At 36.7% G+C, this 26,810-nt stretch overlaps 1 protein-coding gene across 1 annotated transcript in view; it reads left to right on the forward strand.

The window, feature by feature from the left end:
* ABCC4 (ATP binding cassette subfamily C member 4) overlaps positions 1–26,810 on the forward strand; it is a 261,117-nt gene that overhangs the window by 185,663 nt on the left and 48,644 nt on the right. The window contains exons 21-25 of the mRNA XM_027855684.1: positions 13,040–13,190; positions 17,151–17,270; positions 19,216–19,326; positions 20,454–20,554; positions 21,928–22,119. Coding sequence (XP_027711485.1) covers positions 13,040–13,190; positions 17,151–17,270; positions 19,216–19,326; positions 20,454–20,554; positions 21,928–22,119 — 675 coding nt within the window. The remainder of the gene's footprint in view (positions 1–13,039; positions 13,191–17,150; positions 17,271–19,215; positions 19,327–20,453; positions 20,555–21,927; positions 22,120–26,810) is intronic.

The following is a 26,810-nucleotide window of genomic DNA, read 5'->3' on the forward strand; positions in this document are numbered from 1 at the left end:
AATTTTGTAAACAGAAGTGACTTACAGGTATTAAAATTTAAGTAGCCTTAAGCTATATATGTATAGGTTACATATGTGTATATGCATTTGACTATGCTTTGTGTACCATTTGGTTACTTTTGAGGGGTTTTAAATAGGTAGTACAACTTTTCCCCCATCAAAATAGGGGGCAGCATTGTATAGAGAAACAAACACTAGATTGAATTTTCGGGTCCTCAGTTACAGTCCCAGAGTCATTATTATTAGTTGGATGGGCTTGGTGAGGTTGCAGCGCCTCTCGGAGACTCAATATGCTCAACTGTAAAATAGTTACCCGTTCTACCATACAAGGCTAGTATGGGCAGATAAGATTAGCTAACATAATGCGTGCAAATGAAATTATAAAACTTGAAGCAGTATGCAAGTATCAGCTATTACAGTATTATAGGCATAGGCAAGCCACAACTTACGTGTTCTCCATATTTGTCACTTTCATCATTTCTTCCAGAGTAGTTAACATTCCATTAAAATCATGTACCACAATTTGTTTAGCCATTTCCCAATTCATCAGCGTTGACTCTGTTGCCAATTCTTTACCTTCACAAAAAGTGCTGGTATAAATATTTTGGCAGTGACTTTCTTGGCATATAAGAGTAATAGAGGAATCTCTGGATCAAGGGGGAATGGACATTTTAGTTACTTTACTTGCATAATTCCAAATAGCTTTCCAAAATGATTGTACTATTTCTTAGCTCCATAAACAGTGTACTAACATCCCTCTTTTGCCACAACCCCTTTAATGATGACTATGCCTTTTCTGTCATCTTTGCCAATTTTATAGGATGTGAGGTAAAACCTCAAAGTTGTTTTGATTTACATTTCTTTGATTATTTGTGATTTGGAACATTCTTTCATATGGTTGCTAATAGCTTCAAGTTCTTTTTTTGAGCAATGTTTGTTAAGGTAATTTTATACTCAGTCAACAAATACTTAGTGCCTAGCATTCTTGTTAAGGGGGCAATAAAGAATGATACCTAAGGTGCCTGACTTTTTAAAGTTTACATTCTTGTAAGGGATTTAAGACATTTAAAACCCAGATAGCTTCTAGGTTTGAAGGAAGTTGGTGTCTTATTTGAATTCTCACTGTAGCCCAAAAGTTGGTACAGGTTAATGTCTATAAAAAAGGCTAAAACCAAAGGACTGAACCACTGATTGCAAAAACTGAAACTCCAAACACTGAAAGAAAAAAGCACTACAAAGTAGCCCCCAATCTGCCTTCTCTTGTGCCTGTAAAAACAACATTTTTAAAGCCTCATTACTGCGTCTTTAACCCTGGGACCATGGGCTTATTGAATGATTAGAAGAGAACAGAAGTGGAACTTGAAGTGAAAAAGATGGGAGGACAATTTGAGACACAAGGGGGAGGAAAGGGAATAAGCATTTATATAGAGCCTACTATGTGCAAAGCACTGTGCTGAATGCTTTACAAATATTATCTCACCTGATCACAAGGGTCCAGGTATACAGCAGATTTGTGTAGATCCTATTTAAAATTTAATTCTTTTTTTTTTTTTTAAACCGACAATCAACATTCCATGGAGTTCTGGTTTCACATAGTTTGCAGATATGGGTGAGGCTCAAAAGAAATAGCAGTGATAAAGGAGAAGGGGCCCAAGGTGGGACCTGTAAAGCTCACAGGTGTGGAAAAGATGGAGCTGACCTCCAGACACCCCAGAATGTACCAGGTGCTCGATAGGCACATGCCTTTCACTTGCTGACTTACCTCTGATGCTGAAGGGGGAAAGTCCTTACGTACCTACGGGGAGAAGCCCCAATAGACCTACACAGTCTCTGTTGACTCTTCAGAACCTTTTGTTGACTTTGGTTTTATTTGTCTTGCTGTGTTTTAATGGACTTGCAGAAAAATATAGTCTCATTGAAATCTGTTGCATGTATCCCTTGACCCTCCCTCCTCCCCAGTTCTTCCTTCCCAGTTCTGGCCATGCTGGATACTTCCTTCTACTATATATTCTAGTAAAACTTATTTTTATATTTGTTTAACTTTCCCAGCCCTTTACTTTTGCTCACACTGCTAACTTTACATACAGTTCTCTTTCTTCTTCCCTACCCTCCAGTTTGTTCAGTTCTCATCTGTCCTTTGAAACCTATTTGAAATGCTGCACCATTGTAGAACCTTTAATAACAGTATAAAAATAAATTACAAAAAAGTGTTGTAAGGTTTATGAAACACTCTTCTTTTATTTGAACCTCACAAGTCCAGATCTGTGAGCTCTTATCTAAATTTAACAGAAGTTGAATAAATATCCAAGGTAGGATTAGAATTCAAGTCTTGTCTAGGTCCAGTGTTCTATCTGCTAGACCTGAAAGGAGCCTTCCCTGATTGACCCCGCTCCAGTAGATAATAGAAGAAGCTGGTGGTCCAGTGGGTAGAGTTCTGGGCCTGGAATCTGGAAGACCTGAATTCCGATTTGGCCTCAGACAACTTACTAGCTGTGTGACCCTGGGTGAGCCACTTAACCCTGTTTGCCTCAGTTTCCTCATCTGTAAAATGAACTGGAGAAAGAAATGGCAAACCACTCCAGTATTTTTGCTAAGAAAATCCCAGATGAGATCATGACTGAAACAAGTGAACAACAACAACAACAAATAAACATATGCATGCACACATGAGGGTCACACAGCTAGGAAGTTGTCTGAGGCTGAATTTGAACTCAGGTCTTCCTTCGTTTAGCCACTGCCTGCCTCAGTTTCCTTAATTGTAAAATGGGGATAATAATAGCACCTACCTCACAACGTTGTTGTGAAGATCAATGAGATAGTATTTGTGAAAAAAAAAATGCTAAGCATGGTCCCTGACGCATAGTAGGTGTTATATAAATACTTATTCCCTCCCTTTTCACGCTTACACTTCACATAACACTTTGTAACCTTCTTGTCACACCCCAAATCAAGTATTATTTAGTACTACAAATAGTTTATGCCACATTCGCTATTCAATTATAAAGCTTGAATGCATGGACCCATATTTTGTCTCCATTTTGTTTCTGGCCAGTGCCTACAAGGGAGCCTGGAAATGTGCTTTACACACAGTAGTTAACTTAATAAATATTTATGGAATTGAAATAAACTGAATTGAATTGAATTGAGTCATGCAGTATGAAAGCTGGAAGGTAAACATTCTCATTTTCCTGATGAGGAAACTTTGGTCTATAGACCCCAAGTGACTTAACTGAGCCCACCCAGCAATTTCATGACAAAATAAGGTCTTGAACTCAGATGTCCTGGTTGCAGGTCTGATGCTTTCGATTATAACATTTTGTTGTTTCAGGCCATCTATGTTTTAATCACTTCCAGCATTTCAATTCCATTGTTCATGCAACTGCAGTATGAACCAGCAGCAATATTCTGCCCAATATTTATTTAAGAGATAATTTTGTATTATCATTATGTATAAGAATCTGACAAACACCTACATCAGTAAACAACTTGCTGATTAAAAGCTATGCACCAAGTTTTGTTTTTGGGTTGTTTGTTTTTTTTGCCCCTGAATCATAAGTAAAATCTTGCCTTGTCTTCTTACCCAAGATGTGAAATCCTACTTTGTTTATAAGCACGTAAGTCATATCTACAGCATAATCAATAGTTTAAGGCAATCTAGAAGATTTATACTTATAACAACTTGGAACAGAATTGTTAGAGTCTGACTGACAGCAGAATTAAAAGATTTCTAGCTCCTATGAAGTGTTAGAAATCTTAATGATCATGATTTTATTTTATTAAATAAAGTAGACAGTTTTTAATACAAAACTGTCTACTGACTGAGTGAATTCAGGGCCCAAATACATTTTCCACCTCTCTACTCTATACAACCAAAGATAACAGAATCTGCAAATATGGATGTTATGTTTGCCTATAAGAATACATTTTGCTGCTAACTACAAATAGGTAACATTATGGATTTCACAAAACCTAGAACCAGAAGAATTAACCAAATCATAGAATTTCAGCCTTGGAAGGGACACTCTAATCCAGGGGGTTCTTAATCTGAGGTCCGTGAACTTGTTTTATAATTATTTTGATAGCTGTATTTCCTATGCATTTTAAGTTTGAAATATTTAAAAATTAAAATTTGTTCAAATATTTAAATTTTAAAATATTATTGTGAGTATGGTAAGCTTGACCAGAGTGCCAAAGGGGTCCATGACACAAAATAAAAGGTTAAGAGAACCTTTATCTGGTCTAACCCTTGCTTTTCTCCCCCCAATAATATTAGTTAGCATTATATAACTTTAAGGTTTGCAAATCACTTTACATACATTTAGCTCATTTTATCTTCACGACAACTTTGAGTTAGGTGCTATTATTATTTTCCCTTTGCAGATGAAAAAACTATGGCTGAGGTTTAAGGCCTTACTCTGCATCACACAGCTAGTAAGTGTCTGATGCAAGATTTGAACGCAGATCTTTTTTATTCTGAGTCCAGAACTCCATTCTACAACTGAGCTTCTTAGAACCCCTACTACAACACACCTGACAATTTTGGGCTCTTCTACTCCGATGAGGTAGCTCCCTTTATCTCTTAAAGCAGACCATTCCATGTTGGGACAGCTTTAATTATTGGGGAGATTTTTCCTGACACTGAGCCTAAATTTTCTATTTTGCATGTTCTATCTGTTGCTTATAGTTCTGCCTCCTGTGGCCAATCAGAACCAATTTCATTCCTTTTCTGCATCACAGTCCTTCCTATGCTTGAAGACAAATATCATGTCCTCTCTGAGCGGCCAACTCTTAAGGCCAGCATCACTGGGTTTTTTTTAACTGATCCATAAATGGTATGGACTGTAGGATCCTGAATGTTCTCCAGCTTAGAAATGTTCTTTTTAAACTAGGGCTTGTTAACTTTTTCAGTGTCATGGACCTCCATTACAGTCTTGTAAAGCTTATAGACTTCTCTCAGAATCATGTTTTTTAAATACATAGAATTATCAAGGAAACCAATTATGTTGAAATGCAATTATGAATTTTTTTTTAAAAAAAAGTTCATGAGGGGCAGCTAAGGTGGTGCAGTAGATAAGGCACAGGCCCTGGAGTCAGGAGGACCTGAGTTCAAATATGACCTCAGACACTTAGTAGCTGGCAGGTCGCTTAACCCCAATTGCCTCGAAAAAAAAAAAAAAGTTTATGAACTATAGGTAAGAACCCTTGTAGAGCTTAGACATTTTTTTCAAATGTTGTCTGACCGTACCAGTGTCTCTGACAAGCACTGAGAATGCAAAGGAAGAAGTCCTTACACTAAAATAGCCTATGTACTAATGGGAGAAGACAGTACCTAAAAAGGAGCTGAAAGTGGTTGGAGGGTGGGCTCCTGGAGCCGATTGGAAACGAGGTCAGGAACTAATCTAGGAAAGTCATGAGCTGAACTGGGATGTGATTGAGCATGACTAGCATGGATTTTTCGTCATATGGAGGTTTAGAACCTAACTCGCCAATCACAGCAAGAGACTCTAGAGGTGGTATTATCAGCATGGAGAAGTCAGTCCTCTGGAGCGGAGATAGAGAAGTAGTCTAGGGAGTTAAGTGCTAATCTGAGTTTGGCGTGAGCATAGCTGACGTTGATACATCCTCAGCTGGAAGTTTATGGATGAACTCCCCAGTCAGAGGAGGAGATTGTGGAGGTCAAGGTGTTGATTATATTTACACCATCACCTCCTCTTTTGTGGAATCTATGATTCTCATTGCAATTCAAGATTATATGTGTATTTTGTTACCTTATCACATGGTTTACTCGTTGAGCTATCAGAATCTTTTTGGATCTAATCACTGTCTTCCAGGGTTATCTATCCTTTCTGACTTTATGTCATCTGAAATGTGATAAGAATACTGACCATGCATAGTATTTTTTGGTAAAATTTGGGATATTTTAATAAAACCTAAACTTCTATGGGAATGAATGAGAACAGTAACTTTGCACTGATAACTTGACATTTGTATGAGATTTTAGTCATGTTTTTTGGCAAGCTTATTAAATAAATCATAGCCAGATTTCATCAGTACTTCATTATTGGTTCCTACCTTTAGATTGCAACCTATTCATAGCTTCTCATCCTTTGTGGTTCTTACCTACATCTTTCCCTAAATTCTCCAAAAATCTTTTAGATCTTTTAACATTTGTTGAGTATCAGTGCCATAGCTGTCTATCTGTTATACCTGAATTTCCTTTGTAACTGGACTATGTCCCTTTCTGATCACACATTTTTATGCTATCTTTTACACTATTTATTTTGTGCAAGTCATCATTAGCAATGTGCTTCAGTCTATTTCTGCCCTCCTAAAATCTCTCTGTTTCCTTTCAGGTCACCTCAGTTTTGATTCTTTAGAGATTGTGCTATTTCATTATTAACAACCAATATTGTCTCACCAGAATATTGACATTAAAGAGATAGGCTTCTGTGTCATAGCAATTTATGATGAATTCATTGATCAGAAAACAAATTAAGGGAGTAAGGACATGGAGGTAAGCCTGTATCATGGACCCATTTGACTATCTGGTGAAACCTATCCACCACTTCTCAGAACAATGTTTTTAAATAAACAAAAAATGCAAACGATTTGAAAAAGAAAACAGTTGAAATGCATTTATAACATGTTTCTTATATATATATATATATATAAAATATATATGTGTAATATTTTATTTTTCCCAATTACATTTTAAGACAATTTTTTAACATTTGTTATTTTTTTAAGTTTTGAGTTCTACATTCTATCTTTCCCTCTCTCCCTCCGCTCCCCCTTCCCTAAGACAATAAGCAATCATGTACAGGTTATACTTGTGCAGTCATGTAAAACATTTCCATATTAGTCATTTTGTACAGGAAAACTCAAGTAAAAGAAAAAGAATGAAAGAAAGAAAGTGAAAAATAACATGCTTTAGTCTGTATTCAAACAGTATCAGTTCTTTCACTGAAGGCAGATAATATGCTTCATCATTAGTCCTTTGGGATTGTCTCAGATCATTGTAGTGCTGAGAATAACTGTCATTCACAGTTCTTCGTCATACGATATTGCTGTTACTTTGTACAACTGTTCTCCTGGTTCTGCTCGCTTTATTTTGCATCAGTTCATGTTAAGTCTTTCCAGGTTTTTCTGAAATTATCCTGCTTGTCATTTCTTACAGCACAGTAATATTCCATCACAATCACATACCACAGCCTGTTCAGCCATTCCCCAGTTGATGGGCATCCATTCAATTTCCAATTCTTAGCCATCACAAAAAGAGCTGCTATAAATATTTTTGTACAAATAGGTTCTTTTCCCTTTTAAAATAAGTTCAAAAGCCCCAGGTAAAGAACCTTTGACCTAAGCTTTTGTCATAGTTTGACAATAGCAAGGAAGTAATGGTGATGACAGCTTGGCCTTGAGCTCTCCAGACATTAGGTTTCAAATAGCAAGTTAGATATAATGAAATGAAGACTCAAGAATACAAACTCTGAAGAGAAGAACTGTTTACTGTTGTAGGAAATCTGAAAATGCTTGCCTTCTTTCCCTGTACTGTGTATGGTTTTTTTTAACCAAATATACCATTGGTACACATATAGATCGTTATCATAAAAATTTCCTGATAGTAATAAAGTGGAAAAATAAAGGAAGACAAACAATTGAAATCATGCTTGAGTTGTGACAGTATAATAAAAAGGACAATATTTCAGTTTACCAATTTAGTGCTATACCACTGAAACTACCAAGGAGTTTATAGAACAAGACAAAATAGTGGCATTAATTTGGCATAATGAAGGGTCTGGAATAAAAATGTACAACTGGAACAGTCACTTATACTAGATAAGCAAGACCCAGAAGGAACTGAACAAAGTGTTTAACAAAACCAAGAACACAAACCATTTATTGAAACATTCCTATTTGACTAGGGAGTTAGGCAGAAAATAAGCTTACACCACAGTCTTATGCCATATATCCCAATAAGTTCTAAAACAACACACAATCTAAATTTAGCTTTACACAATAACTCATTTGTTTCTTGCAGCAACCTTGTGAGAGAGTTGCTATTATTTTCCCTATCTTACCTAGCTAGTAATTCTCTAGAGCAGGATTCAAACTCAGGTCTTCTTAATTCCAAGTCCCAGTTTCCATCTGTTACATCGCCTACCTGCCTAAATAAAAAAAATTCATTCTAAAAAATAAACAGAAGATCAAATGGTGGTACCCTTCAAAACTCGAGTGAGAAATATTGACAAAGAGGAAAGAAATAATCATAAAAAAAAGGTAGACAATTGTAATTGTATGGAATTTTTTTAAAAAAAAAGCTTTTGCACAAAGAAAATCAGTATAGCTAGAGCAAGAAGAGAAACTGTCAAGTGCAAAATAGGCTTTGCTCCAAATATCTAAATGTATCTAAAATGTAAGTTTGATACCCAGTATTGGAGAGTATTTGCATAAATATATGACATGTAACCATATGTACATAAGACAAAAATGAAGTGAAAAACTGGTTAATGTCTTAGTTGGATACTGGCATCATTCCAGCCCCAAAGCTTACTTTCCATCCTTTACCCTTATTCCTGCTAATAAGCAAATGTAATTATTGAGGGGTTTTTGTTGTTGTTGTTGTTGTTGTATATTTGTTTTGCTTGCTTATTTTTGAAATTTTCTGCTTGCTTTTGTGAATAAGTAGGCCTGGATTGTAATATATCACCTTTCTTCCATGGTCCAGTAGACAGAGAGAGAGAATAGAATTTCTCATTAACTGTTTTTAAAGACATTTGTCACCCTGTACTACTACATTAGTCACATGGCAAAGTTTTAGTTTTTGTTTATTTTCCTATATGGTTATAATGGTAGATTAATAAGCTGAAATTCTAGGTATTAAAGAGTCAGGTATCCACAAAAGAAAATAGGGTTCTGTTCTCACGAAGTTGCTAATTGGTGGCTTCCCTAAAGTAGAATGGCATAATCTCAGAAACCTCAGAAATTGTGGAGCCCAACACATAAGAACCCACAAGGGTCATCTAGCTTCCTATTTGAAGATATCCAATGTATGAGAACCTACCATGTTCCAAGGCAGCCCATTCAACTTTTGGACAGATTTATTGTTAGAAATAGCAAGGTGAAATTTTTCTCTCTATAACTTTTACTCACTGGGAGTAGTTCTATCCTACGGGGTCATCTGCCCCCACCCAACAAAACGTAATCTCTCTTCCTTATGAAGACTTTTCAAATACTTTGAACAAATACTTTTGACAGCTTTAACGTCCCCTCCTCAGTCTACTCTTCTGTAGACTAAGAATTCCGGATTCTTTCAATAGATCCCCTTGTGTTATGGTTTCCTGGTTGCCCTCTGCTGGATGTGCTCCAGATTACCAGCCTGTCACAGCTGTGCCTAAGAGATTTTATTTTGTTTCTATAAGGTTAGAAGTTTTCACGGAGAGGTCTCTGCTTATCTGTACTCTTATCTATTCAGTTTGATTTATGAAGGCAAGTACAAGTACAAGTACTTGTCTTTCTGAAGAGTAATCTCACAAGTCTTTGAGTACTTCTAGGTAGGAAATCTATCTGAAAATGTTAGAGGTAAAGCCTTTGATCTGAGAATAACTATTCCCATTTATAGCATGTCTTAAGAAATGTTTTTCTTTCTCACTTTTCTCATAACAATCCTGAAAAGTAGGCCATAGAAGTCTTATTATACCCATTTTACAGATGAGAGATAGAGATCAAACCATTCCTAAATGGCGTAAGATGGGATTCAAACCCACATGTTCTGAATCTGCAGACTCTTGGACCTGCCTTTTACAATACTTGATTTCCTTCAAAATGTAGCTCAACTGCTTCCATCTTAAAGAAGCCATTCCTTCAGAAGAATGCAGCTGCCCGTTTATCCGTCCCCCGTATCACCTAATTTTTTGGGTACATATTGTGAATATAGTTATGTAGGAGTAGATGTAATCTCCCTACTCCTATCCATTGCAAGCCGTTTGAAGGCAGTCCTGTTTCTCTTCTGTCTCTGCGCACTAGGCGCAGAGTTAAGTACATTGTTAATAAATAATAAATGCTGACTGATTGGTGCTTTTTTTTTTTCTCCCAGTGACCGTGCTTGCACCATGTAGTCTAATAGTGACTCTTAAGAACAGGTCTGAATCATCTGGGTCGTGTGGATCTATTGTTGTTTTAATGGTCTTTGCAGCATCTAATGAGTATAACTTGGATTCTGGCCTAAGGGATTTTCCATTGTCGGACAAGTAGCCTGGAAAATAAGGGCTCTTTGGAATCAGTGGGGAGCTTGATTATGTAACTGGAGAGGAGAAGATGAGATTTGTTTCAGGAAAGCAGTCTTTCGGTGGTTGAGAGATAATTTTATCAAAACCCCTTCTCTTTTCCAGCTCTGTTTTGTTTTGTTCCTTCGGAGCTAGCTTTGAATATGTTATTTGCCTCACTTCATCTGTCTTCTGCCATTAAATTCTAGAAGAAAGTCCTGTGTAATTTTGTTTACTTTTTCCTGGGGGTGACTTGGCAGCCTTAAGGTGACTTGCTCAGATCTGGACCCTTCAAAAGCATCTAATTTTGACTTAATATATTTCCTCCTAGGTATCAAAAAAGGGCAATTTCATACTTCTATACTACTTTGCCTGAGGCTTTGGCTAGATATTTTAGTATAACCTCTTGGGTACTCCTTCTCATCCAGAGGGGTCAGAAGTTTTATTGTTTTGCTCATTTAAGACACTTTAAGAATGGTCTTAAATTAAGCCTGGAAAGGAACGCTAATCCAGGAGTTAGTAGACCTGGATTCTAATTTAACTTTGGGTAAGTCACTTAATTTCTCATCTGCAAAATGTAAACTGCAATCCATGCCCTCTTATCTGGAACAATTGTTGTAAGGATCAAATGAAATAATGGATCAGTACAGCCCCTGGGTACCCAGTCACACATTTACTGACTCAGAACCCAACACCTTTGTCTCATTTTGCTTTGTTTTTTTAAAGACAACAGATTCGATACCACCTTCTATCATCATAGGATATGAGGGAATAGGAGTCCAGTAGACTGGTACTTAGTTATTCAGAGACTAGCAAAATCTCACCTTTATGATTCAGAGCCTGCTAGGCCACGACTCCATGTCTTTTACTCCTCATCTAAATTGGTTTTTGGTGGATGGACTCTTTTCTGGCCCTTGCCTTTCTACACAGTGTTATGCTTAATGTTTGTCAGATTAAAATTAATTGAAATAGATTTAGAGCACCAGTCCTCTGAGTCCCATTTCTGTCCTCTATCCTCTTCGAAAAAAAAACCAAACAAACAACTAAACAAAAAACAACTACACTGGTAGTTTTCAACCTTCTCTTTGAATATGATGGCCTATTTTTAAACTTGCAGATTAATGAGAAAATACATGATAAAAACCTGCTGAGAATTCAGTAATACTTATACAGGCTTACCTTGGAGATATTGTGGGTTCTGATCCAGACCTCCGCAATAAAGTGAATATTGCAATTAAGCAAGTCACACAAAGTTTTTGGTTTCCCACTGTATATAAAAGTTGTTTACACTGTACTATACTCTACTAAGTGTGTAGTAGTATCAAGTCTAAATAAATAATATACATACCTTAATTTTTAAAATATTACTAAAAATGCTAATTATCATCAGAGCCTTCAGCAAATTGTAATCCTTTTGTTGGCATAGGTTCTTGCCTCCATGTTGATGGCTGTTGACTGATTAGTGTGCTGGTTGCTAAAGGTTGGAATGGCTGTGGCAATTTCTTAAAGTAAGACAGCCCTGAAGTTTGCCACGTTGATTAACTCTTTCTTTCATGAAAGATTTCTCTGTAACATGTGATGCTGTTTGATAGCATTAGAGCTCCTTTCAGAATTGGAGTCAGTCCTCTCATATCCTGCCACTGCTTTATCAACTAAGTTTATGTAATATTTTTCAATATTATTGTGTCTCGGAGAATAGGGAGGCCCGAGGAGAGGGAGAGAGACCAGAGAATGACCAGTTGATGAAGTAGTCAGAACACACAAAACATTTAGCATGCCATCTTAGATGGCATGATTTCTGCCTCCCCAAAACAATTACAATAATAACATCAAAGATCACTGAAAAAGCTTGAAATATTGTGAGAATAACCAGAATGTGACCCGGAAACACGATGTGAGCACATGCTGTTGGAAAAATGGCGCCTACAGACTTGCTTGACACAGTGATGCCACAAACCTTCAGTTTGTTTAAAAAAAAATACAATATCTACAAAGCACAATAAAATGAGCTATGCCTGTACTTTACTGAAAGCAAATAAATTTATATGTTCATTTTTATTTTATTCATCATAAGAGCATACTCAAGAATTTGCTTATTATACTACTCATATTGTATGACTTTTTGGCACCAAATAAGGATCAAAATTATACTGCTTAGTGTGCATATGGATTTGTGGACCCCTTGAAATACCTCCAGCTCCCTTCAGTCTTTATTCTACAATAATAATAGCAATTATTGGTGTTGTTAATAGCTAACATTTATGTAGCGCCTAACTATGTGCACTGTGCTAAGCATCTTCCAAATATTATTTCACAATGGTCAGGCACTACCCTATACCTCTTGTCTTTAATTTGTTTGTTGTTCAGTCATGCCTGAGTCTTTATGACCTCATTTGGGATTTTCCTGGCAAATATTATAGATGAGGAAACTGAGGCAAACAGGGATAAGTGAATTGCACAGGGTCACATGCCTAGTAAATGTCTGAGACCAGATTTGAACTCAGGAAGATGAATCTTCCCAACTCCAAACCTGGCCATCTAGCTGTCCAAATTTTACAAAACTTTAATTTGTACTGTTTATTATTTTCCATTACCTTCATAGACAAGGGTTTTCTACTCATAAGCCTTTCTGGCAAAGAGATTTTAACTATCCATAGGATGTTAAATAATAATCATTATCATGCTCCTAAATGATTAAGATGACCTCCAAAATGCTCTTTGTTTCCTTCCAAAGAATTCTTAATAACCAATCACATTTGTTGTTATTGTTTCAGACATTTCTGCAGATAATTTGCGTGGTAGCTGTGGCCATAGCTGTGATCCCATGGATTGTGATTCCTTTAATTCCCCTTTTTGTCGTTTTCATTTTTCTTCGACGATACTTCTTGGAAACATCAAGAGATGTGAAACGTCTAGAATCTACAAGTGAGTAAAGAAAATCCCAATTAAGATGACCTAATAGAATTGATTTGAGACTAATCTGTAATTTAAGGGACGTAGAGCATTCTGCTTTTTTTAACTTGTAAAATTAGTCTTCCCACATGATCCTTAAAGCAATATTAGTTCATATCTCAGGCCACAGAGATAGACAGGGATACTGGTAAGAGGGTTAAGGAATTTCAGTGATGCTGGGATGAGTGAGGAGGTAATGAAGAATATATTCTAAAAAATAAGCACTTTGTTTTGGGTGGGATAAAATTGATCAGAACCGTAGGAAGATCAGTGAGGAGAAAGAGAAGAATGAATAGGGTTGTTCATATTAACTGGGGTTCACAGGCTAGTCTTATGTCCTAGGCAACACTTAAGGACTATTAATTATGGAAGAGTTGCTGTTTAGGCATTAGTAGAAGTTTCCAAACTGGGAATTCCTTACATGGATGTCATTTTTTTAACGGTAATTTTTATTTATTTTTAGTTTTCAACATTTACTTCCACAAGATTTTGAGTTCCAAATTTTCACCCCATCTTGCCCCTCCCCCCACCCCAAGATGGCATGCATTCTGAATACCCCGTCCCCTAGTCTGCCTTCCCTTCTATCTCTCCCCCCCCTTCTCTTATCCCCTTCCCCTTCAATTTTCCTGTAGGGCAGGATGGATTTCTGTACCCCATTTCCTGTATTTCTTAGTTCCCAGTTGCATGTGAAAACATTTTTTTTAAACATGTGTTTTTAAAACTTTGGGTTCCAAATTTTCTCCCTTCTTCCCTCCCCACCCACCCTCATTGATAAGGCAAGCAACTAAATATAGGTTATATATGTGCAGTTATGCAAAACACTTCCGTAGTATACATGCTGTGAAAAAACTAACTCTATTTCCCTTAATCCTATCCCACCCCACCCCCATTTATTCTATTCTTTCTTTTGACCCTGTCCCTCCTCAGAAGTACTTGCTTCTGATTACCCCCTTTCCCGATCTGCCCTCCTCTCTATCATCCCCCTACTCTCTTGTCCCCTTCCCCCCCCATTTTCCTGTAGAGTAAGACAGATTTCCATACCCAATTGAGTGTGTGTGTTATTCCCTCCTTAAGTCAAATTCTATGAGAATAAGATTCACTCATTCCCTGTCACCTTCCCCCATTTCCCCTCCATTGTAAGAGCCTTTTCTTTTCTGTTTTTTGGGGGGTTTTTTGTGGGATAATTTACTCCATCCTACCTCTCCCTTTCTCCTTCTCCTAGTATAATCCTCTCTCACCCCTTAATTTTATTCTCCTGATATGACCCCTTCATTTTCAACTCACCTTGTGCCCTCTATCTCTCTATCTATCTATATCTATATATACGTACATACAATTTTTCCCCTCCAACTACCCTAATATTGACAAAGGTCTCATGAGTTACAAATACCATCTTTCATGGATGTCATTTTTAAAAATCCACATATGATATTATTCCATTTCATGATAATCAAGCACTTGTTGACAAATAGTTTAGAAAATACTGTCATTAATCACCACTTGTTTATGGCAAAAAGTCATCTACTTCCCTTAGATAGTACTGGTTACACTTGATGGACTATCAGGGATCAACAGCAAGTGACGTAGTTGGACATTTTTTATTCATATATCGTATCAAAATTATATGTACAACACCTTTGTTCTTAAGAGTATTGCACTATTTTTTTTTCATTTTGGGAGTTAAAATGCAAAATGAAATTTCCTAATGTAATGTATTTTCTTGTTTGGGAAAAGAAAAATTAAAAACAGAGGATGTACTTTTTAGTCATATGTTATTACAAGCTCAGAAAGATCTTTCTCCTCCCTGGTTAGTTGCAATTATTATATAGCAGGTGCTAAGCATTGTAGAGAGACTAAACAGTATGTAAGTTATTAGCAGTACTGAGTTTCATCATTTAAACATCACTCTTGTTGGGTTTTCCTCACACTTTAAATAGACCTTGAAATAATATCCTCAAAAGAAATAGAAGAGCAGAGAGGGTAAATTTATAATTTACTAAGCTAATTCGTATAGTAAACTCTCCATTTTCAAATGAGTGGAGCTGTGCCATAACTTGGACAATCACAGAAAAAGAAACTAAGGGGATAATCTATAAATAATAATAATATGTAAATAAAATAAGGGAATGCTTCTAAAAGTCATTGGCTCATACAGCCTTTTAACAAACATTAACTTAATGCCATTTATATTGTACTAATGGAGAAGCATAATTTTCTTTTTTTGTGATTTTTCCATATTAGTCTTCAGCTACTACTTGTGCAACATTCAGGGATCAGACCCTAAAAATAATTTAAGCAGTTTCTTCCCTTTTCCTTTCTGATTTATGATTTGGTAAAATCCATACAATCCTGAACTTACTTACAGAGACTCCAAAAGGCTTGTGTAGATATTCTTTCCTTCAGTGCAAGTCACAGCACATCCATGATTGTCTGCCATGTGCCATTGTTTCCCTATCTTCCTAAGTTTGTCACAAGGTGACTATCCAGAAATTTGGGGCACTTCTTTGATTTCTCTTCACATTGCCCTAATCTGGACAGAGCCTAGAGGTTATCCTTAGATGGAGACCGTCAATCTGTCTTTGAAAAACCTATTCTTCTTATAAATAACCCAGTATTTTCCTAAATTTCTCTCTCTCTCTCTCTCTACTTGTCCAGGGTCACACAGCTAGTAAGTGTCAAGTGTCTGAGGCCAGATTTGAACTCAGGTCCTCCTGACTCCAAGGCTGGTGCTCTATCCACTGTACCACCTAGCTGCCCCCACCCCTAACTTCTCTTCTTAGTAGATATACAAGTATAAGAATAATTAAAACCAGCATTCTCTACTTCTCCCCAGGTATCAGTGGTTACTCACTCTCGGATAGGATAGTAATGACTATGAAATTTTGCTATTGCAAAGATAGAGGTCCCATCCTGATCTGTCTTGACAAACTTTATTTATAGACCCATTGATGAGAGAGAATGAAAACCTTTAGCTGAATCATGCCAGTTTAGTAGCATGCTAGACACTGATGTGCTGAAGGAATGAGAGTTGTTAAACAGTATTTGGAAAGCAAATCTTTCTTAGAATAGATGAAAGATACAATCTGCCAAGTAACATGACATCAACTCCCTAACCAAAATGAATTTCTATAGAATGGTAGGACTTGTCAGGGTTTTTCATGTTTATGAGCCCTGGCCTTGCAATTAAGCCTACATTCCAATACTGAAAATGTGCTAGGAACGTCATGTGCCATGATGAAGACCAAATGACAGGACCGAATTTCCAGCTATGCAGTCATAAAAGCATTCCCAGATCTCCTGGAGTTAAAGTCGGGATTCCTGAAAGCCATCTCTGCTGAGCAGGTCATGTGAGAACAGACACAAGTACAATACCTGGATCCCCCTTTCAGAGTGACCTATAAAGAGACTATTCAAGCATAGTCTGCACAAAGGAAGAGCTCCTCAGATGCACTCACGTGATGAAAAATTACTCAAAATAGCAAAAGCAGCACTCCAGATGGATTTTAATTTGCAATGGAAGGTCATTTGAACAGATATTGGACCAAGACTTTCAATTCCAGATGTTCCAAGTGAAAACTGTTTTGCCCAAAGGTTGAGGAATAGACTTACAAAATAAACCCTGAAAGTTGGGAGCAGCAAAGCTGCCTCTTTATCTTCATTTGCACCCGGGACTATTCTTTGACAGGTTTGATTCACAAACTAAAAACTTCAGTTGGTTTAGAAATTGCTTTTAGGTTTGTATTCTCACCACGTTACTTTAGGCAAGTCACTCAGCCTCCCCAATCCTTAGTTTCTTCTCCTATAAAATGAGGGGTTGAACAAAATGATTGCTAAGAAACCTTCCAGTTCTCTGGATTCTATGACTGGTGGGACTGAGCAAGTGAACATGGCATTATTCTGCCTGAATGAGTTGTTTCTCTTTCTGCTTTGCAGCTCGGAGCCCAGTATTTTCCCACTTGTCGTCTTCTCTTCAAGGGCTTTGGACCATCCGGGCATACAGAGCTGAGCAAAGATTCCAGGAATTATTTGACGCTCATCAGGATCTTCATTCAGGTCTGTACATCTTTGGGACCATTCTTGTAAAGGATGAATGATTTACCACCTGTTCAGGTTGTGACCTCCCCACCCTGGTGGCCTTCACTCTTTCCTAATTTGAGAGCTGACATATTTCCCTTTGTCCTTTTCTTCCTGCTGCTAGCTTTCTTCTCCCTTTTCTGTGCCTTCCTTCCCTCCCTTTCTCTGCCATCCCTCTTCACCTTGACATGCCTTCCTTTCCCTTCTTCACTGTTTTTAATACTACTTTCCATAGTCAAAGTTTCCTTCTTTCCTTACAATTTCTTTTTCTTAGGGTATTAAGAATAGTTTACATCCATATATTTTTCCTTCTTCTATGTGCTATGTCAGCTGTTTTCATAGTCACCACAAACTGTCTTCATATGTAATACATTTTCCTGTAGGAGGCAGCTTCTGAAAAACTAGAGAAGATACATTTAGCCTCTTTGAGAATATTATCTTATTTGATCTCTATGACAAACTTACGATGTTAGGAATTAAGTATTACAATCTCACTCTAACTTACAAAGAAACTAAGGCTCAGTAAGATGATTTTCCTCAAATCTTCCAATTCTTGACAACCCATAGCTCTTTCCCATTGTACCATACTGTGTCTTGAATACTTGTATGTTTAAATGTATACTGGACATCATTTTTGCAGTCAATCAATAAACATAATTTATTAAGTACCTACTATGTGCCAGGCATCACTGAGTTACTTTTGTGGGGGCTCCAGGTCCCCTAGGGGCCTCAAAATGACACAAAGTATAGCTCAGCCTTTTTTTTAAAAAACAATCAAGCTCTAAAGATAAAAATTTAGTTCCTGAATCTTGTATATACTTCATGTCCCACATGCTTTGATCTCTATGTCACTGACATTCAGTCCTTGACAAAATTTCAAAGTATCTGCCAGCCTATACTTAGTAATCACTATCCCAAAAGAAAACATTAGGATATAGAAATAAAAATGATTTGTGTGTAAACTTTCAAACTCCATTATTTACTATTTGTTTGTTTTTTAGAAAGGTACATCGTAATTCCAACAAGATGGTGACACAAAATGGCCTTATTGGTCCTTCAAGTACCCATGCATGGTAGTAACAGTGGTTCTAACTGTTTTGGAGGAGACAAAGAATGCTTCCTTACCCCTGAGAATTTACATTCAAAATGGGAAGAAATATCAAGGCAACTTCTTACAAAGTGCCATAATTCATGATAAACACTTTTGGGGAAAAAAATCGTTAAGATTAACTCGATTTAATAAAATCCTGGTTTGGATTTTGTGTAATTATGTAACCATGAGCAAGTCACTTAAGTGACTCTTATTTGCTCATCTCCAAAATGCGAATAATAATACTTCTTGGTGGTGTTGTGAGACTTAAATAAGATAATGTATGTAAAGTGCTGTGCATACCTTAAAAGTCTATATACATTTGAGTTATTACTATTATTATTCTACAACCCACTCGTTTTGTAGGTGGAGGTGCATGAACTGACTTGCCAGAAGTCATGTAGCCAGTGAATGGCAAAGGCTGTCCCAGAGTAGAATGGAAAGAATATGTGATGCCCAAGTTCGGTATCCTTTCCACTCTTTTTAGCTTACTCAGAAAGCTTGGGTTTTTATTATGCAACTGTGACTTCTGTTAATGACCTTTAAGTTGAATCTTGCAATGCACCCATTATAAAAAACCTTTGCGCCATTTGACATAATTCAGACCATATATATTGCCTTGTGTTACTTAGCATTTCATAGTCTTCTGAGGTCCCTCACATTTGCCAGGCATGTCTGTGTATCTAATATTGAATGACTCGTCCCACTCTGTGCTAAAGTCCTAGAAAGCCTATGTATCTTTTGTAGCCCAATCAAATAAAATATTCTCACACTTTATTTACATCAAATTCTTGATTATTGATGCATTATTCCCATTATGGTTTATACATTTAGAGGCTTGGTTCTTATTTTTGACTACATCCCGATGGTTTGCTGTACGTCTGGACGCCATCTGTGCCATCTTTGTCGTAGTTACTGCCTTTGGTTCCCTGGTTCTAGCCCAAAGTAAGTACAGATGGGATGAACTATTTATGTTATGATCACAATTTATGGTTGTGTTTACAGTTACTCAGTGAAACTCCCGCCTCTACATTGAAATTCAAGTCCCGTACTGTTTGGTTTTTCATGGATTGCTACTAAAACACTGAAGAAGTGTTGTATTAAATGTGAGGCATGGATGTGGTTCGGTTAGATGAACTACTTTGTGGTCTGCCTTTTCCTTTTATCTTTCTTTGATTTGATGAAGGCAACCAAACACAAACGGAGTGCCTTGGCAGATGGAATATTTGTAGAAGTGTCTGTTAGGGGATGGAGGAAGGAAAAGTCAAGCCAGTACTGCTTTAGACCATGTCATTCTCTTGCTTAAAGGGCTTCCCTATTGTGGGCTTCCAATTGCCTCAATGGTCAAATGCAGACTCTTCTTTTTGGCGTGTAAAGCCTTTCATGATTTGGCTCCAGCCCCATCTTTTAAGACTTCGTATATGTTACTCTCCTCATGCATTTTACATTAATGCCCAATTAGCCTTCATATAATTCCCTTTACACCATAGTCTATCTCCTACCTGTCTGCCCCTTTGTACAGAATGTCTTCCATGATTGGATTACTTACTCCCACTTACTACTAGAGGCCTTTCTTGCTTCCCCCCCTTTATTGTTATTGCCCACAGTGGTCCTCTTTACCACCACATACCCTGTGTTTATTTTGTATCTGTATCATGCTGTATCTGCCCAGTAGAAAAAAAAGTTCTTTGAGGACAGTTACTATCTCATTGTCTGTGTATCACCAGTATCTAGTACAGTTCTCAGCCCAGAGTAGGAATTAAAGTTCAAGTTGCATGATTATTTTTAAAAATAATTGTACTTATCTTAACATTAATTTTTTTAAATTTTGAGTTCCAAATTATCTCCCTCCAGCCTTCCCCCACTCATTGAGAAGGCAAGGAATATGATTGTATGACTACTTCAAAAAACAGGAACGTGATAGTCATAAATAATACTTATAGATATATTTGTGATTGAAAAAAAAGCTTCTATTTGGAATCTTTCACTTGTATGTGAGATAGGTGAAGTAACTGGGCTTTGATTTGATAATCTTGAATTGATTTTATTTCCTTTTCTTCCTTATCCTTTAGCTCTGAGTGCTGGGCAAGTTGGGTTGGCATTGTCCTATGCCATCACTCTTATGGGAATGTTCCAGTGGGGAGTTAGACAAAGTGCCGAAGTTGAGAATATGGTAATATTTATCTTTACATTCTTAGTCTTTTCAAGTTCCCTTGCTATTAAGTGACATAAAAGCATTTCTTGTTGAAAATATTAAAACTGTTATTTTTACATTGTGGCTAACAGAGTTTTTTAGATCCTTCTTCCATCTGTTTAAAGTTAATGCAAAATAAAATGTAATACATCTTTTTCTCAGTCTTCTGTGTGCTATGTCAGCAGGTTTTAGCTTCATCACAAACTACCTTCAGATGTAATAAATTTCTCTGTAGGAGGCAGGTTCTGAAATACTAGTAAGGTTATTGCTAAGTCTTTTAGAAAACTATGCTTTATTATTTCTTAATGAGCTGGTCCTCTTTTCTGATACAGAATGATCCAATATTTTGAGCTTATATTCAGGGGGGAGGTAATTTTCCAGTTTTTGAATTTTTGAATTATGGTGTTTTTTAAGTTTTAGCATTTCCACTAGAAGATTGGGAAAAAGTAGGAAGAAGTGTTGAGTTGGCTATTCCAATACAATAAGAGGTTGCTGAGGGTTGAAGGGCAGTCTCAGATAGTCCTGATTTTAACAAGATGTACTATCACTGTCTTTGACATGACTACAGATTACTAGGTGGTGAATGCCCACCTTCTCTTTAAGAGTAAGGGTGTCAAATCATCAGATGTCTCAGATCATTGAATGAATCAAACCCCTGCAATAACTAAGGGATCTCTAACTTTTTCTTTCTATTACACCAGAGATGACTTTATAATAAATTTTCAGAGCCTTCGAGATGGAGTCCTAACTTGAAAACATAGGACAAGTTGGACATTGAATGTAACAGAAGATCATCTACTAATTTTCCGTCATACTTAAGTCATTTACAGGCCTAGGTTGTTTTTCCCTGTTGAATATAAGGTCATTTGAAGATAAAGTTGTTATTTAGATGTGAACATCTTATTTTAGTGATTTTTTATTTTAATGATATAAATTTTTGATAAATATAAATTTGATAAAATGATATAAATTAATCATTTTAATGATATAAATTCAGTTCATTGAAAACTACATTAGTCACTGGTAGTCAGAAAATAGGTTATATTCCTCTCAGAAAATCTAATTTAGGAATAATCTTCTCACCTGTAAATTTGACCTACTGATCATTTCTCCCCAGTCTTCAAATGGAATATAAAAAATAAAACTCTTGCACACCATTGTATTTGGCAGATTGTTTTGAACTCTTAATTTATACAAATAGATACTTTTGCTACAACTTAATTATCTGATGGCCGGCTAGTAATTTAAAAAAAAAAAAAGTAATTATGTAACCAACTACCTTTTGCCAAATTAAAAGAATACTGTTGGCCCAGACTAACTTTGGTGTTTATGTCTTCATATTTGTCTTTTAGATGATATCCGTAGAAAGAGTAATCGAGTATACAGATCTTGAAAAAGAAGCCCCTTGGGAATCCAAGAAACGACCACCACCAGACTGGCCACATGAAGGAGTGATCATCTTTGACAATGTTAATTTCTCTTACAGTTTGGATGGACCTGTGATACTGAAGCACTTGACTATGCTCATTAAATCAAGAGAAAAGGTATGTGTTAATGCCTTCTTTCCTTTTCAACAGTAAACATGTCCCATCTTTTCCACTTTTCAGTCCTCCATAGGCACAATTAGGCTGCTAATATCTTACTAAAAACTGCCCTGGAAGCAGAATACACCATTGTGGGCCACCATTTTCTTTTCTAGTGGCATGATCAGAATCTTGATTTCACTTGCATTGTGCTTCATGATAATATTTAATTTAATTGGACAAACATTTTTCAAATGGGTATTGTTTTGTATTATATACTGTTACATGAGAAATAAAACACAGATTTTGATCTTGACAGCTTCAAAATCTATGGGCTAGTAGAGGATCTAAGACAGGTATCCTAATAACCTAGAATATGTTAAGTACATAGGCCATATTCAGGGTGCTGCTGAGATCCAAGGAGAAGCAGAGAGATAAAGAGTTTAAGGAAGGCTAGGACTTGAAAAGTGAGAAGTCTGTCAGCAGATAAGGAGAGGGAATGGAAGTATATTACAGGCATAGGATGAATGAATAAAAGAAAAGAACATTTCTCAAGCATTTTCTGTGTGCAAGGCACTGTGCTAATTGGTAGTAATACAAATTAAAAAGCTAGTCAATCCTTGGCCTTACATGCTGGAGCTCAAATTCTGATAAGAAGAGACCATATGTAGTGTTGCAGTGGCCAGCATACTGTGTTTTGTTCTCAGTTGTCTCAAGATTGGTGAGTGGAACAACAGGGCAGTTGGTTGACATACCCTTTCCAGAAGCAATCATTGTATTGATTTGAGTGCAGTTCCCTAAGAAAGAAGTCACGTAGAGGGATTACGAAAGATGGCTGGCATGAAGATCACTTGTTTAATCACAGAATCTTCCCTTATCCATAATTCAGAATGGTCATTTCTTCCTTGCTCCTCTAATTTATGATATAACTTCATATGTAAATTATATATTCCAACTTTTATGTTGGAACTCATCTTGGTATATGATGTGAGGGGTTGGGGGAAAATTGTAGGGAATGTAAATTGTCTAGATGAGTGATGGGTTGCATGTTTGATTAAAAGTTTCATGAGATAAAGCTGAGAACATATGTCAGGGCCAAGTTGTAGAAAACCTGGAAGTGGAGCTAAGGATTTTAGAGTTCACTGGGGAACTGCTCACATTTTCTGAGTATGGAAATGATGTGATCAGAGTTCTACAATGGGAACATTACTCTGCTGTGGTTGTGTAGGGTACATTAAAGTTATGGTAGCTTGGGAAAAGTCTATTGCAATAGCTGGCAATAGGTAACTAAGGCATTACTGGGGAAGGTGATTTTGAAATGGAGCAGGGGAAAGTTACAGTGGGGGAGATATGTGAAAGAAATTAAAGACTTGACATCTGATGTTATATCCTTAGATAGCACTTTGTTCTGTGTCTCTTTAATGCATCGGGTCTTGTGTCATTATCTGTGCATATGTCTTACTTTACTGCTAAAGTATAAACTACCGAATGGCAGAAATAATGCATTTTCTAAGCTCTGTATTTTTCCAGTATGTAGCTAGGTAGTGTGGTGGATAGAGCCCTAGGGTTAGGAGTCAGGAAGACCCGAATTCACATCTAGCATCAAATATTTACAAGGTATGGAAATCATTTAACCTCAGACTGCTTCAGTTTCCTTATCTGTAAAATGGGGATAATAGCACATAGCCGGTTGTATAAAATAATAAAAATGGTATAACATTTATAATAATAATGACATAATGTTTGTAAGGAGCTTTGCTAGCAATTAATCATTATTATGTAGTATAGCACTCTGCATACAGTAGACGTTTTCATATGTCTGCCGAATTGTTGAATTTGATTAGATTTTTTTATTTTGTTTGTTTTTTATTTTTTTCTTATTTTTTAGTTTTTTTTTAATTAGATTTTTAACATTATTTTTTAGTCCGTATAGGATAGTATTATGTACATAATGGGCAGCTAGGAGGTACAATGGTTGGAGTACCAAACCTGGAATCAGTAAGACTCATCTTCCTAAACTCACATCTGACCTCAGACACTTAGTAGCTGTGTGACTCTGGACAAGTCATTTAACCCTGTTTGCCTCAGTTTCTTCATCTGTAAAATGAACTGGAGAAGGAAATGGCAAATCACTCCAGTATTTTTGCCAAGAAAAACCCAAATGGGGTCACAAAGAGTTAAACGTGATTGAAATGACTCAACAACAATAAATTTACAAAATAGGAACTTTTAAGTGTTTGTAGAAGGAATAAATGAATGATGATATGCTGATATGGAATAATAAGGTAACAAGGCTTACCCCAATATAACTAGAATCATCCATTACCAAGGTATAAGTTTATAATTATTTTTAAAGGTAGTCTTCTTAAGCCCTTCCTCTTCATACAGACCCATTTTGTGTACTAGATGAGCGATTTAATGAATGACATACCTCATTGACATGAAAATATGAATGCAGCGCTGAATACCTTCATGGCAGTCAGCAAACATGGATATAGAGAGTCTGAGGTCAGAAAAAAGATTAACGATGTTGGTTAAAATGACTTTGAAATGCTGTTACTTCTATTGCCAGAAGGAATCTTGTGGTTACAAACAACGTGCTTACTTAGGAGCATCGCTTTAGAGCTGGGAAGTTCCACAGAAATCATTTGGTCGAACCTGATTTTATAGATGAAACCAAGACCCAGGAAAGTTCATTGACTAGCCTAAGGTCACACAAGTACGTAGGCCAGATTCAACCTGAGCTCCTTCAACTCCAAACGTAGCATTACTTCCTCTCATGCAGCCTTCTTAAGCGTCAAGTTTAACTGTGTTATTTTTTAATGTGACTTTTAAGCTACCAACGAGGCAATAATATGTGAACTACCTAAAGAATCCCTATTACATGGAGATGCATAAGAAACATTAGAAGCTGGCCCCAAATTTGTATTCTGGAAACTTAAAAGAAATTGCTGGATTACCTGAGATTTTAAAAGGTTTTTGGGAAAATTGAATTGTAAGACTCTGAGTTATAATGTTACAATAACTTGACTTTTGATTTGTTTCTTGGGTCTGTTAGAATATCAGATTTAGCTCCATTTATTTATCTAGAAATATTATACAGGAGCTTTAGTTATAAAAGAGTTTTTGCAGTAGCTACGTCTCCATGCTCTCCCCTCCCTCTCCTTCCTGCTCTCCCTTTCTCCCTCTCTTCTCTGTCTCCCTCTCCCTCAGTCTGCCCCTTTACTCTTTGCGTATAATAACCTGGTGAAGTAGGGAGCGTGAGCAATGTTATCCGCATTTTCCAGATGAGGAACTAAGACCTGGAGTTGACCATAGTCACACTGCTATTAGAATGTTTCAGAGTGAGAATTTGAACCACGGTTTTCTAATGTACGTATAGATGTTATACAAGCCCTTACATCTCACATAGGTCTATATGGTTAAGGAAGCTCTTTGCTCACAATAACCTGATGCACTAGGGAGAATGAGCAATGTTATCCGCATTTTCCCGGTGAGGAACTGAGGCCCAGACTTATCCGTGGTCACACCCGAAGTATGTTTCAGAGTGAGACTTTGAACCATGATTTTCTAACCCTTAGGTTCAGAGTTCTTTCTATTCTACCAAATGGATTCTCATAGAAGCCTTTTCTCAGCCTATTAATAGATGGTATAAAGGTTGAAAATAAATCAGTATTTTCTGTGACTCCCCCACTGTGGATTGTTAATTGCTCTGTGCAAATGTATGAGTGGTTACTTGCAAAGGTGCAGTTACGATTGTGTAAGTCAGTAGTCTCTGTGTCTTGTCCTACAGCTGTCACAACGTGCTGTGCGGATGTTAGAGACTGTGTACCTTTTTGTATAGAGTTGTGCTAATTACAATGACCCTAAAATAAGGAAACTAAAAAGGCATTTTGAAAGATAAGAAGTTACTTCCATTTGTAATCAGCATGGTTCACACTGAAACCAATTAGGTCCTTGCAAGCTCTTTTGCCTTTGATGAGTTGGAAAAGCAGAGAAATCCAGTAGAACCAGTTCCCATTTGGGCAGGGTTTTATTTATCATACTTACCCGAAGTCATAACTAACAATCCTAGTAATTTTAAATAGGCCTAAATGTTTTTCTGCATTTGGGCGTGGCCGATGTACTGTTTATGGACAAGCTAATTTCTACATAGGAGCCACTAATCTGGTATTCAAGGCACTTATATCTAGATAGATGTTTCTCTGTGAACTCATTTTAAAGAAGAGAGCATTGGATCCTATAAAGGAACAGTGCTTTCCAGGGCTGTCCCTAAGTTATTTGTGACTTAAACCTGTGTCTCCTAATTGCCAGTTGAGGATTCTTTCAGCTACCATGTGACTTATATGGCATTGGATGGGTAAATCTTGCCTAAGTACAGATTCAAGGCACTTGATATAATAAAACTAATATAAGAACACTTTTTATTAGGTTAAAAAATAATGAATTCAGATACATGCGTTTTGATACCTTTGAGTTAGTATATGGAGTTAAAAAAAAAACTCAACATTTTTAGATTAGATAGAATAGATTATTTCACTAAGTTAATTGTTTTTACTTCACTGTTTATTACCTCAGTAAAAGCATTTCTTAAATTATCTTTGTCATGTTTAAGCCTTGAATAAAGATGCTTTCTACACTTGGATAATTCCCATTTGGCAGTTTCTAGTTGCTAGGCCTATAGATACCAGTTTCTGCTTGTGGATCCTTAA

The sequence above is a fragment of the Vombatus ursinus genome, unplaced genomic scaffold (genome assembly GCF_900497805.2).
Source record: "Vombatus ursinus unplaced genomic scaffold, bare-nosed wombat genome assembly UNPS02011014.1, whole genome shotgun sequence".
In the NCBI taxonomy this organism is placed as follows: domain Eukaryota; kingdom Metazoa; phylum Chordata; class Mammalia; order Diprotodontia; family Vombatidae; genus Vombatus; species Vombatus ursinus.